This window comes from Leopardus geoffroyi, chromosome E3 (genome assembly GCF_018350155.1).
Source record: "Leopardus geoffroyi isolate Oge1 chromosome E3, O.geoffroyi_Oge1_pat1.0, whole genome shotgun sequence".
Classification (NCBI taxonomy): Eukaryota; Metazoa; Chordata; class Mammalia; order Carnivora; family Felidae; genus Leopardus; species Leopardus geoffroyi.
Window position 1 is genome coordinate 24255071 of NC_059340.1, and position 12751 is coordinate 24267821.

Sequence of the window (12751 nt, forward strand, 5' to 3'; positions counted from 1 at the left end):
TCCCACCTAAAATTGTGGATTTTGGGGGCACCTGGCTGGCTCAATTGGTAGAGCATGCAACTCTTGTTTTTAGAGTTGTGAATTTGAGCCCCATATTGGGGGTAGAGTTTACTTTAAAAATATTATTTAAAAAATTATAAAATTATGGATTTGTTTATTTCTCCATTCACTTCTATTAGTTTTTTGCTTCATGCATTTAATTTTTTTTTTTTTTACATTTATTCATTTTTGAGAGACAGAGACAGAGCACAAACAGGGGAGGGGCAGAGAGAGAGGGAGACACAGAATATGAAGCAGGCTCCAGGCTCCCAGCTGTCAGCACAGAGCCCAGTGTGGGGCTTGAAATCACAAACTGCAAGATCATGACCTGAGCCGAAATCAGACGCTCAACCAACTGAGCCACCCAGGCGCCCCTTGCTTCATGCATTTTGAAGCTCCATTATTAAGTACATACATATTTAGGATTATTACATTTTATTGGTGAGTTGATCCATTTATTACTATGTAAGCTCTCTCTTTATCCCTGGTAATATTCCTTCTTTTGAAGTTGACTTAAATGTTAACATGGCCATTCCAACTTTCCTTGGATTACTGCTTACATGTTATATTTTTTGGTCCTTCGTCTTTAAACATACCTGTGTCTTCATATTGGAAGCGGATTTTTTGGTACATATCATGTAATTGGATCTTGTTTTGTTTTTAATCCAATCAATAATTTCTGTTTTTTAATTGGTATATTTAGACCATTTGTATTTAATGTAATATTGATTAACATCTAGTCAGTTGTTTTCTCTGTTCCATTCTTGGCCCTCTTTCCACTTTTTCTGCCTGCTTTTAGGATGATTAATTTTTATTATGCTATTTCCACTATAGGCTTATTATTCATGCCTCAGTTTAAATATATATATATATATTTATGGGGCGCCTGGATAGTTCAGTTCGTTGAGCATCCGACTTCAGCTCAGGTCATGATCTTGCAGTCTGTGAGTTCAAGCCCCATCTTGGGCTCTGTTCTGACAGCTCAGAGCCTGGAGCTTCAGATTCTGTGTCTTTCTCTCTCTCTGCCCCTCCCCTACTCGTACTCTGTCTCTCTTTCTCTCAAAAGTAAATAAACATTAAAAAAAAATTTTTAATATATATATTAAATGGTTGGTCTAAAGTTTATAATATACATCTAAAATTAATCACATCCTACCTTAAAATAATAATATACTTCTTCCATATGGTGTAAGAACCTTTTAACAATATATGACAAATTGTTCCCTCTAATCTTTTATATTATTGTTGTCCTATATTTTATTTTTGCATGTACTGTAATTCCCAAATACAGTGCTGCTATTTTTACTTTAGATAGTCAATTATCTTTTATTGAAAATTTTATTGAGATAATTGTGGATTCACATGGTGTAGTAAGAAATAGTGCAGAATTATCCCATGTAATCTTTACCCAGTTTATCCTAATGGTAACATCTTACAAATTAGATAGCACATATCACAACGAGGATTTTGACACTGTTAACATTCCACTAATCTTTTAGATAGTTTTACTTGTGTGTGTGCGCGTGTGTTTAGTTCCATACAATTTTATCACATGTACGTTCATCTGTCCACCACCATAGTCAAGATATGGAACAATTTCATTGCCACAAGGATTGCTTGTGTTGCCCTTTTATTTATTTTTTATTTTTTTAAAGGTTTATTTAGTTTGAGAGAGAGAGGGCATGAGCAGGGGACAGGCAGACAGAGAGGGAGAGAGAATCCCAAACAGGCTCCCCACTGTCCACACAGAGCCCAACACAGGGCTTGACCTCACGAACTGTGAGATCATGACCTAAGCCAAAATCAAGAGTTAAATGCTTAACTGACTGAGCTACCCAGGCGCCCCATGTGTTGCCCTTTTATAACTATGATCATCCTTATCACTTCCCACTCCCATCTTAAACCTCTGGCTACCATTAATCTGCTCTCCATTTCTAAAATTTTTTCATTTCAACAAATGTTACATAAATGGAATCATATGGTATGTAACCTTCTGTGATTGTTTTTTTTCATTCAGTATAATTCCCTGGAAAATCATCCAAGTTGATGTGTGTGTTAATAGTTTAACTTTTATTGCTAAGTAGTATTCCATGGTTTCTATGTATCACAGTTTGTTTAACCATTAATCTGTTGAAGGAATTGTGTAAATGTAAGTTTTCATTTCTCTGGGATAAATGCTCCAAAGTGCAATTGCTATGTTGCATTATAATTGCATGTTTAGTTTTATAAGAAACTGCCAAATGTCTTATAGAGTGGCTGTACCACTTGACATTTTCACCAGCAATGTATGAGTGATCCTTAGTCACCTTTTAAAGTGATTTAGCCTGGGTGGCTCAGTCAGTTAAGGGTCTGAATTGGGTTCAGGTCATGATCGCAGGCTTCTTGGCTTTGAGCCCCACATTGGATTCTGTGCTGACAGTTCAGAGCCTGGAGTCTGCTTCAGATTCTGTGTCTCCCTCTTTCTCTGCCCCTCCCCACTTATGCTCTATCTGTCTCTCAAAAATAAATAAAACATTTTTAAAAATTTAATAAAAACAAAGTGATTAAAAATAAGGGGCACCTGGGTGGCTCAGTCAGTTGCGTGTCCAACTCTTGATTTTGGCTCAGGTTGTGATCCCTGGGTTGTGGGATTGAGCCGTACATCAGGCTCTGTGTTGAGCATTGAGGCTGCTTGAGATTCTCTCTCCCTCCACCCCTCTCTCACACTCTCTTTCTCTCTCTCTGAAAATAAAAAAATAAATAAAAATTTTAAAATGATTGTAAAATAAGAAAAAAGAAGTCTTTTGTATTTACCTCCATTTTAACCATTTCTAGAGATCTTTATTCCTTGGTTTAGACCCAAGTTTCTATCTGGTAACTTTCTGAACACTTCATGTAATACACATCTGCTGGTAATGAAACTTTCAGCCTTTTGTTTGTCTGAAAGTCTTTATTTCACTTACTTTTTAAAATGTTAGTTATTTATTTTGGGGGGCAGAGAGGAGAGACAGAATCCCAAGCAGGCTCCATGCTGTCCACGCAGAGCCTGATGCAGGCTCCCACGAACCGTGAGATCATGACCTGAGCCAAAACCGAGTCAGAAGCCTGACTGAGTCACCCAGGCAACCCTCACTTAATTTTTAAAGATATTTGCCTTGTGTATAAAAATTTAGGTTGACAATTTTTTTCTTTCATATTTTAAAGATGTCATTACATTGCCTTCTGTCTTCCATTATTTATGGTGAAGAGTGTGCTGCTCATCTTATTTTTGTTCCTCTCTATGTAATGTATCTTATATCTTGGGCTACCTTCAGTGGTTTATCTTTATCTTTGGCTCTCATCAGTTTGAATATGATGTGTCTAGGTATTTTTTGTTTTGTATGTTTGATGGGGTTTTCAATATTTATTGTGGTATTTTCCTGGTTCTCTGAGCTACTTGGATCTTGAACTTCTGGGTTTGATGTCTTTCATTATTTTTTTGAAAATTCTTGGCTATCGTCTTTTCAAATATTTTTTCTAACCTGTTCTGTTCTCTTTTGGGGTGGGAAGAATTCCATTAAAATGTACGTTTGACTATTATATATTGTCTCAAGTCTCTTGGGTGCTCTATTATTTTTGATTCTCACTCTCTTTGTGTTTCAGCTTGAGTAATTTCTACTGACATATCTTCAAGTTCTCTGACTCTTTCCTCATGGGACATTCTGCATATTAAAGTTTGCACAAGTTTAGGGTGCCTGGGTGGCTCAGTCGGTTGAGTGTTTGACTTCAGCTCAGATCATGATCTCATGGTTCATGGGTTCAAGCCCCACATTGGGCTCTGTGTTGTCAGCTCAGAGCCTGGAACCTGCTTTGGATTCTGTGTGTGTGTGTGTCTCTCTCTCTGTCCCTCCCCCACTTGTGCTCTGTGTGTGTGTGTGTCTCTCTCTCTCAAAAATAAACATTAAAGTTTGTGCAAGTTCAAATTTCTTCACCACCTTTAGCTCTCCCTTCAGGATTGAGTGTGGATTTATGATTAATAGACCATTCTGAAAGATAATACAGTTATATCCCCATCCCTAGTTGTCCTTATCTCCAGGCTTGGAAAGAACTTTGCTGATTTCAGGAAAAACAAAATGAAAAAAATGCAGGAAATACACCATGTTGTATTCTCTTACTGCAACACCCTGGCTTGGATCAGAGAACTCAGAATATGAATCAGGTGTACTCTACCTACACTGCTTCCAATTCTTACTGAACATACCCACCAACAGACCCAAGTGGCAACCCATTGAGTACTGTTATGATGTACACCCCATGGTAGGCTGGCGCCTGCTCATCCTGGCTGGTAAAAGCCATTATCAACTTTTCAGGAATTTCTCAGGCTGGGTTTTGAACACAGCAATTGTTAAAAAAATAAAGTAAATAAAAAGTGGGGGGGGGGTGCTTTGGTGGCTCAGTCAGTTAAGTGTCCGACTTTGGGCTCAGGTCATGATCTCACAGTTCTTGGTTCGAGCCCCGCGTTGGGCTCTGTGCTGACAGGTCAGAGCCTGAGGCTGCTTCAGATTCTGTGTCTCCCTCTCTCTCTGCCCCTCCCCTACTCACACTCTGTCTCTCTCTCAAAAATAAATACACATTGAAAAAAATTTAAACACAGAAATTGTTAAAAATTAATATACTTAAGTTTATGATTAAATGATATTAAAAACAAAAGTGATAAGTAGTCAAAACATTACTTTCTAGTTGCTACATTTTACTGTTATTTGTGCTTCTAATGTTATTAATACCTGCCATATCTGTATGGTGATACAATATGTGTATATGGTGTTACGATTATGTGTTTTGTTTTCTAATTTTATAATGGCATGATATTGATCATCTCTCCCCCTAAATCTGTGTTCAGTAATATCACATTTATAGCCTGAAATTAGCTATAGTGGATGTATTTATGCCATGGAAATCAGTATATAGTATTGTTTTGTTTTGTTGATTGTCTAGACCAGGGGTTGGCAAACTTTTTCTATAAAGAGCCAGATAATATTTTTGTCTTCTGAGTCACATACAGTTCCTGTCACACAACAATTATTTGTTTGACAAGCCTTTCAAAATACAAAAATCATTCTTAGATCTCAGACAGTATAAAAAGAGACTACATGTTGGATTTGGTTCATAGGCCAAAAGAGGTGTGCCAACCTCTGGTCTAGACTTAAGAAAGTAATAAAGAAAATGTTAACCATGCAGCTGAAACTCCAAACTGTCATCTCTATATCTGTGACGCTGTGAAAACACAGGGAATTGAGGACATATTCTTTCCAGTATTCAAAATTATCATTCAGTTAATCAGAGAAGTTACTCACATCATTAATGACTGAGTAAAGTTCTGAAGTATGTCTTTATTGTTTCTTACTGGTTATTATAAACAAAAATATAAAATAACATTTAGATTGTAACTATACTCCTCGGCCTATGACATAAGTGACTTCTTTGTTGAATTGAATACTAATCAAGCATTTATTCGTAGTCTTGATTTCATGATTATTGCTATGAATTATAAAACCTTATGAGTGGAATTTTTAAGAAATAACAAGTCACACTGACATTATAGGTGTATGAAATTTACAATAAAGAGTAGGTATTATTACTATTTTTAAGTCATATGCTATACATCCTTTTTATCAGTAAAATATATAATAAAGATATATATGCATACATTTTTTTTTCAGAGAGCCAGTTGTTAAGTATTTTCAGTTCACCAGTGTAAACAATGTGTCATGCTGAGCAATGACCATTCTTGGGTAGGAGAATCTAACAGGCTGGCTCAGTCAGAAGAGTATGCAACTCTTGATCTCAGTGTTGTGAGTTTGAGCCCCACATTGGATATAGAAATTACTTATAAATAAATAAATAAATAAATAAATAAATAAATAAAACTTTAAAAAGAGAGAGAGAGGGAGGCACCTAGGTGGCTCAGTTGGTTAAGGATCCAACTTCGGCTCAGGTCATAATCTCACAGTTCATGGGTTCAAGCTCCGTGTCGGGCTGTGCACTGACAGCTCGGGGCTTGGAGCCTGCTTCAGATCCTGTGTCTCCCTGTCTCTCTGCCCCTTCCCTGCTCATGCTCTGTCTCTCTTTCTCTGTCACAAATAAACATTAAAAATAATAAATAAAAGAGAGAGAGAATATAATAGGCACACAGAGTCTGAGTCAGTTAGATGAAGATGAGCAACTGATCTGAAAGGTCTGGTGCTCAGTTGAGAGTATGTGTGTTTGAGAGAGAGAGAACCATGAAATAAAGATGTTCTCAGAGGCAGAGAAAGCTACCTCAGTCCCTGCCTTTCTCACTCCAGTCATCGTATGATTCAACTCTATTTTATTCCCTGTCCGCGATGCCTATGAATTTCCCTACTGTATCCTTACAAGGAACCTCTCTTTATTTAAGACAGCTGAAGTTGAATTCCTATTCCTTCATAACCAAAAGTTCTATGACCAAGCCAGCCACATAAATCTGGGTTATATGGGTTCTCTTATATTGGCCCTGGAATCTACCAAATGTGACCACTGTCAGTCACAGGGTAATCTACAGATGATGGTGATGCAGCATTACTTAACGAAAAGGAAAAAAAAAAAAAAAAAAGATGTCTTCACTGATATAATCTGTTGAAGCATCAGTATGAGGCTTAAAATAAAAGGAAGTAGGGGGAGACTGGGCGGCCCAGTCAGTTAAGCATCTAACTCTTGATCTCAGCTCAGATCTTGATCTCAGGGTCACGAGGTAAAGTCCCCGCCTTGGGCTCCACGCTGGGCATGATGCCTACTTAAAAAAATAATAATAAAATAAAAATGAAGGAAAGTGACATGCACAATCAGGCGGACTCTGTAAACTGAAGGAAATCACATAGCAGTTCAAGGGTGAAGAAGAGTTGCGACCAGGCCACAAGACCACTTGGAAACAGCCAACAGAGAGGCCTGAACTCATATTTAACTTTCTTATTAGTTTATTACGGTAGTCAAAACGCCCTAAAACATGTTGTATTAGTTTCATCTGTTTTGTTTTCTAAACAAATTAGGGGTTATAAAATACAGTTTTGCCTTCTGGTAGAATGTAATCTCTGTAAGAATAAACAACTGAAGATTTGTTTGAATCCCATGCTAGCCAAGCATTGGCCTTAAAGAGCCCCTGTGTAGTCTGTCTTGTTCCTCATTGAGAATGGACTCCAAACCAGAATCTGAATTACTGCAATGCCAGGGGGACCAGGCAAATCAAATTAATGAAGATCGAAAATTGTACTAGGGAAAAAAAAAAGATTTAAAACATAATTAGCTTCTCTAGCGATATCTCTTCTTAATTCAAAGATATATAACAAAAGGCTTCAGAAAAGCTTAGCTTTCAAAAAGTAATAGAAATTTTATCAAATAATCTGGATTTTTGTCCCAAATAATTGAATAATCCCTACCTCCCAGTTGCCCATACCAGAGGAGGCTGACATGTAAATGGGTGATGCTAATGCCTGATGGGAAGTCATACAGCTTATCCTGAAGGATCATTCACAGTACATGGGAAGACAGAGGGTGGAGGTGAGGCACACGTACACGCTCATGATGCTTCGGTCTTGAAATTACCCTCCAACGTGTTTTAAACAAAGTGGTGGGAATTTGGCATTCATTTTTATCACTAAACTTACTTCCATTCAACACAACTAGAGGTTACAAAAAGAAACTACAGTTAATAGTTATATTCAGGAGTAGCAGGTCCTGGTTTTCTGCCAAGAATTTACACTAAGCTCCCAGGTCCCTGTGGTTCTTCATTATGCTCCTGGTAGATCTTTTTTTTTTTTTTTCCTTCATTTAAATCACATACATTAAAAGAGGGCTCCTGATTATTTGGGGACTGATTATCCAGTCTTCAGCTTCTTTCTGGTCACCTAGGCTATCTAAAATATCACCTCATCCCCTCAGCCAAGTGAGGAACTAACGGAAAAGATCAAAAATATCTGATAGTTTAGGAAGAAGAGGCAGTTTGTTACATTTTCATACTAAAATCAGCTGCTATTCCCAGAAACTAGGTATCATTCATTCATCTTAAAAAAAAAAAAAAAAAGGCACTGTGTGATTATTAAATGTGTTGGCACTGGACCAAGTACTGGGTATTCAATGGCAGGCAAAACTGACAGAGTTCCCACCCTCAAGGAGCTCACCTCTTGGTGCAGAAGCCAGATCTTAATCAAGCAATCACAGATAAGAGTGATTTACATATGGTGACTAGGATCACTGCATTAACGGGGCGCCTGGGTGGCTCGGTCGGCTAAGCGTCCAACTTTGGCTCAGGTCATGATCTCGAGGTCCGTGAGTTTGAGCCCCGCGTTGGTCTCTGTGCTGACAGCTCAGAGCCTGGAGCCTGCTTCGGATTCCTTGTCTCCTTCTCTCTCTGCCCCTTCCCCTCTCATGCTTCACCTCTCTCTCTCTCTCTCTCTCTCTCTCTCTCAAAAATAAATATTAAAAAAATTATTTAAAAGATCACTCCATTAAGTGCTGTGATGGAAAAACACAAGGTATTAGATGGCAGCACACAGCCAGAGGGGCTGGCCTACTCTTGGCAAGTGGAGTCCAGAGGAGGCTCCCCTGGGGAGGCAGTATTTGAGCTGAGATCTGAAGGGTAAGTAGGCATTAGCTAGAAGGCCTGCACCTAGAATCATGTGCAAAACCTCCAACTATCACTACCTCCTCCTCCAAAAGCCATAGCTGGGAATGTCCTTGGTGCTCTGGACTGGACTGCATTTGTTAGGAATGGCCACACCTTCCGATCAGTGCTCCACAAGACCACCCTTCATCTCAGGTCCTGCTTCGTCCAAGAAGTGATTGGTAATGACCTACCCAACCCATTGCTCTTGTGCTGCTAGTTTCTGGGCTCTGAGACAAACACAGAGGCTTGGGTCACAGGCTGGGCCATCAACACATATCTACTATAGCCTCTGGAAGTAACAGAGGCACCAAGGGTGCCACTGATACGTGATGTCACTTCTGCTCCACACAAACTATCTATGGAAAAAACTCATTTGGGGGCATGTGGTGTTGTATCTTCCCTGCATTCTTTCCTTTAAGAAAAATCCTCCCTGCTCTTCCTTCCCCATCTGACTGCCCAACTCCCAACCCCAAGATCAAGTACATGCCCAAACCTAGTCTGAGAACTCCAACCTCAGGCTACAACTACTGACTTAGGGATGGGCATGTGACTCATAAAGCTTTTCAAGGTCCACTGGGGGACTTCTGCTGGGCTAATGGGACAAATGTTAAGTGTTTCCTTTAGGATCTTAGGTTGTTGGGCCCAAGTAAGCTTGGAGTTATCTTGCAGCCATGTGGTAAAAGACTGGACTCAATACAGAAGGAAAGTCAGAGAAACAGGTTCCTATCATCACCTGTTCAGCTACCCAGATCCACCTCTGCCTGACTTCATTACAGGAGCTGGCAAGTTTTTTTTTTTTTAATGTAAGCTAGCCTGCACTCGGTTTCTGTCACAGCCAAAGTGACTTGAATAATGTACCTTTCCCATTGGCACGTATGTCCAAATTACCATAAATTGGCAACCTCTAACCATTATCGGGAAAGATTCAGTGATTTCTAATTGGCCATTACTAACAAGGACAAGTTTGAAAGAGCTGAGCACAGATTTCAAGAATGGGAAGACAAGGTCATGGTTGGTACTTTTGAACAAGACGTAGGTGCACACAAGCATGATGCTTCTCTCACCGCCTTGGTTCACTGATTGGAACCACAAGACCAGATGAGAGAACTGCATCGACAATGGGTACGAGATGCCAAAGAGGTAATGGAAACCCAAGTTCCAGTATGAAGCAGCCTCGATCGCACATTTCTCAAACACAAAGAAGAAAGGAATTGGCCTAATCAAGACCTTTAAAGGGGAAAAGAACCACAGAGCCATGACGGGGAGCTGCTAGTCACGGAATTAGTACAATGTGTGCTCAGAAGCCCAGTGTTTTATGAAAAGACTGGTTTCTGCTTGGCCGAGGCTCTTCTGTGCGTCTTATCTGAGTGTTTGGTTAGCAGCAGGAGCCTATTATCCTCCGGCATTTTCTAGTTATAACAGATTCCAGTTTCGGAAACATCAAGAAATTGGATTCCAGCGTCCAAGGGTTCCCTCTGGGAGATATTCGCTCTCCAGGACAGAACTGTCTTTTTCTCTTTTTTTCCCAGTGAGTGAGGGCATGGGGAACACCTGTGGTAATCTGCAGAGGCAAATTGTGAGCACGCCAACAATACTGCAGAGAGAGAGCCTTAGGCTGAAAGTTCAAGGAAAGGCAGGCGGATGAACAGGATGAGTAAAGCAAGCTGAGAACTACCATGTTGTGGTTTAAGACCGAGTTCTTGCAGGCAAGAACATTGTTATTACTGAAGCTGCAACCATGTTAATGTTTCCAGCGTCCAGAGCAAAGGTCATTTCCCTACCACTTGATTGAATTATTTGATGCTCTTCAAAAGTCTCTCTGGTCTTTCTGCTCCTTTCTTAAGATTTCTTCTCTTTCTCTTAAAATGTCATTCTAATCTGGAAAAGATGCCCAGGATTTAGAGAATTTCTTTTCCTCTTTCACATTATGTTCACTCTACCTGGATATGATTGGATCTATTGACCAGTCAGGCTTTTATGCTTTCAGAATGTCAATTCCAACCTTTACATTTTTGAATGAATCTCTGGTAGAAAAATAATTCCTAAGCCTTGCTTATAGTTTTGTTCACTTAATAAATATTTATTGCACACTTACTGTTTGAGGTGCTTGCCCTATACAGTAAATCAACACCGATCCTTACCATCAACAAAATGTATATATATTATAGTGGAGGCAAAAAATATCTTTAATGTTACTTTATAATAACAGCAATTGCACCTCTTACTTATGGAAAAATTTTTGCACCTCATATGCTCTCATAATGTTCTGCTTTCAAAAGACCCACCTGTGGGTTATAACATTCTAAAATATTGCTGTTTGGTGTCTTTTTCTTCATTTTCTTGTCTTAGCTTACACCTGCTAAACAATAATATTGTTTTGTGCCAGTACAGATACTTTTGACTTAGGGATGGGAAAATTTGAGTCCCTCAAATTTTGAGCCCCTCTTTGCTACCTCTAGAAAGGGAACTTCTCCTTTCTAGGGTCAGCCTGATGAGACCCTTGTAAGAATAATGATGGCATCTCATGTATTGCAGGCTTATATGTGCCTGGCCCTGTTTGACACTTTTTTGTCACTGCTACAAATTTTCACAATAACCCTGAAGATACTAAGGCTTACCTAGGTTAATTAAATTGCCCAAAGTTCGGGGTGCCTGGGTGGCTCAGCCAATTAAGCACCCAACTCTTGCTTTCAGCTCAGGTCATGATCCCACGGTTCATGAATTCAAGCCCTCATCGGGCTCCGTGCTATCAGCATGGAGCTTGCTTGGAATTCTCTCTCTCTGCACCTCCCCTGCTCACTCTCTTTCTCAAAATAAATAAATAAACTTTAAAAAATTAAAAACAAAATTTCCCAGAGTTCCACAGCTTGGAGCTGGGCTTCTTATCTCAATCTGAACTAAAAATCTCTCCAGGAGAAAATGGAATTTATAATATGAGTTTAGAAGAAAAAAACATTTTTAAAGAATAAAGTCATACACTTTCTGTGGAAATGAATTCATAAGGTCTGAATGAAAGGCAATGGCCTATAACAAATGTCAAGAACACTAACACCTTAATACGATCACATTGCCAATGTGGAATGGTAAGGGTCTAAATCTCTACACTTCTTTGCCAGAGTTGGGGCTATTGTTTTTTGGGTTTTTATTTTTATTTTTTATTTTGAGAGAAAGAGGGAGGGGCAGGGACAGAGGAAGAGATAGAGAATCCCAAGCAGGCTCTCCACTGTCAGCATAGAGCCCAACATGGGGCTTCAACTCAAGAACCATGAGATCATGACCTGAGCTGAAACCAAGAGCCAGATGCTTAACCGACTGAGCCCCCAGGCACCGGGGGTTATTGTTAATGTTTCCACCTATAAAGACTAACTAGAGGGGCACCTGGGTGGCTCAGTTGGTTGAGCATCTGACTTCGGCTCACATCATGATCTCACAGTTCATGAGTTTGAGCCCCACTTCAGGCTCAGTGCTGTCAGTGCAGAGCCCACTTCAGATCCTCTGTCCCCTCTCTCTGCTTCTCCCCCCGCTTGCATGCATGCCCCACCCTCTCTCTTTCTCAAAAATAAATAAACATTAAAAAAAAAAGACTAGGAAAAAACAGCAGTATAATATTTATTGGAAAAAAACAAGAAACAAAAAACAAGCAAACAAGCAAAAAAAACCCTGAAGTTGATTATCTCCTCTTTTGGACATAATCTTGTCCTCAGGTGGTCCCTTTGCAATGGAACATAACTTTTTTTTTTTTTTAACTTAAATTCAAGTTAGTTAACATATAGTGTAGTGTTATTTCAGGATTAGAATCCAGTGATTCATCACTTACATATAAAACCCAGTGCTCATCACAAGTGCCTTAATTCCCATCACCCATTTAGCCCATCCCCCCACTTCTCATACAGCAACCCTCAGTTTGTTCACTATATTTAAGTCTTTTATGTTTTGCATCCTTCTCTGTTTTTATCTTATTTTATTTTTCATTCCCTTCCCCTATGTTCATCTGCTTTGTTTTTTAAATTCCACATATGAATGAAATCGTATGATATTTGTCTTTCTCTGACTGACTTATGTCCCTTAGCATAATAC

General features: G+C 39.2%; 1 protein-coding gene and 1 long non-coding RNA gene across 4 annotated transcripts in view; one reads left to right on the forward strand and one right to left on the reverse strand.

The window, feature by feature from the left end:
- LOC123589289 overlaps positions 1 to 12751 on the forward strand; it is a 29349-nt gene that overhangs the window by 14011 nt on the left and 2587 nt on the right. The gene's annotated exons all lie outside the window — the stretch shown is intronic.
- Positions 6972 to 12751, reverse strand: part of LOC123589287 (transmembrane protein 180-like) — a 39251-nt gene continuing 33471 nt past the window's right edge. For both annotated transcript variants that reach the window (XM_045461197.1, XM_045461198.1), the window contains exon 7: positions 6972 to 7281. In XM_045461197.1, coding sequence (XP_045317153.1) covers positions 7260 to 7281 — 22 coding nt within the window. In that variant the 3' untranslated portion in view covers positions 6972 to 7259. The remainder of the gene's footprint in view (positions 7282 to 12751) is intronic.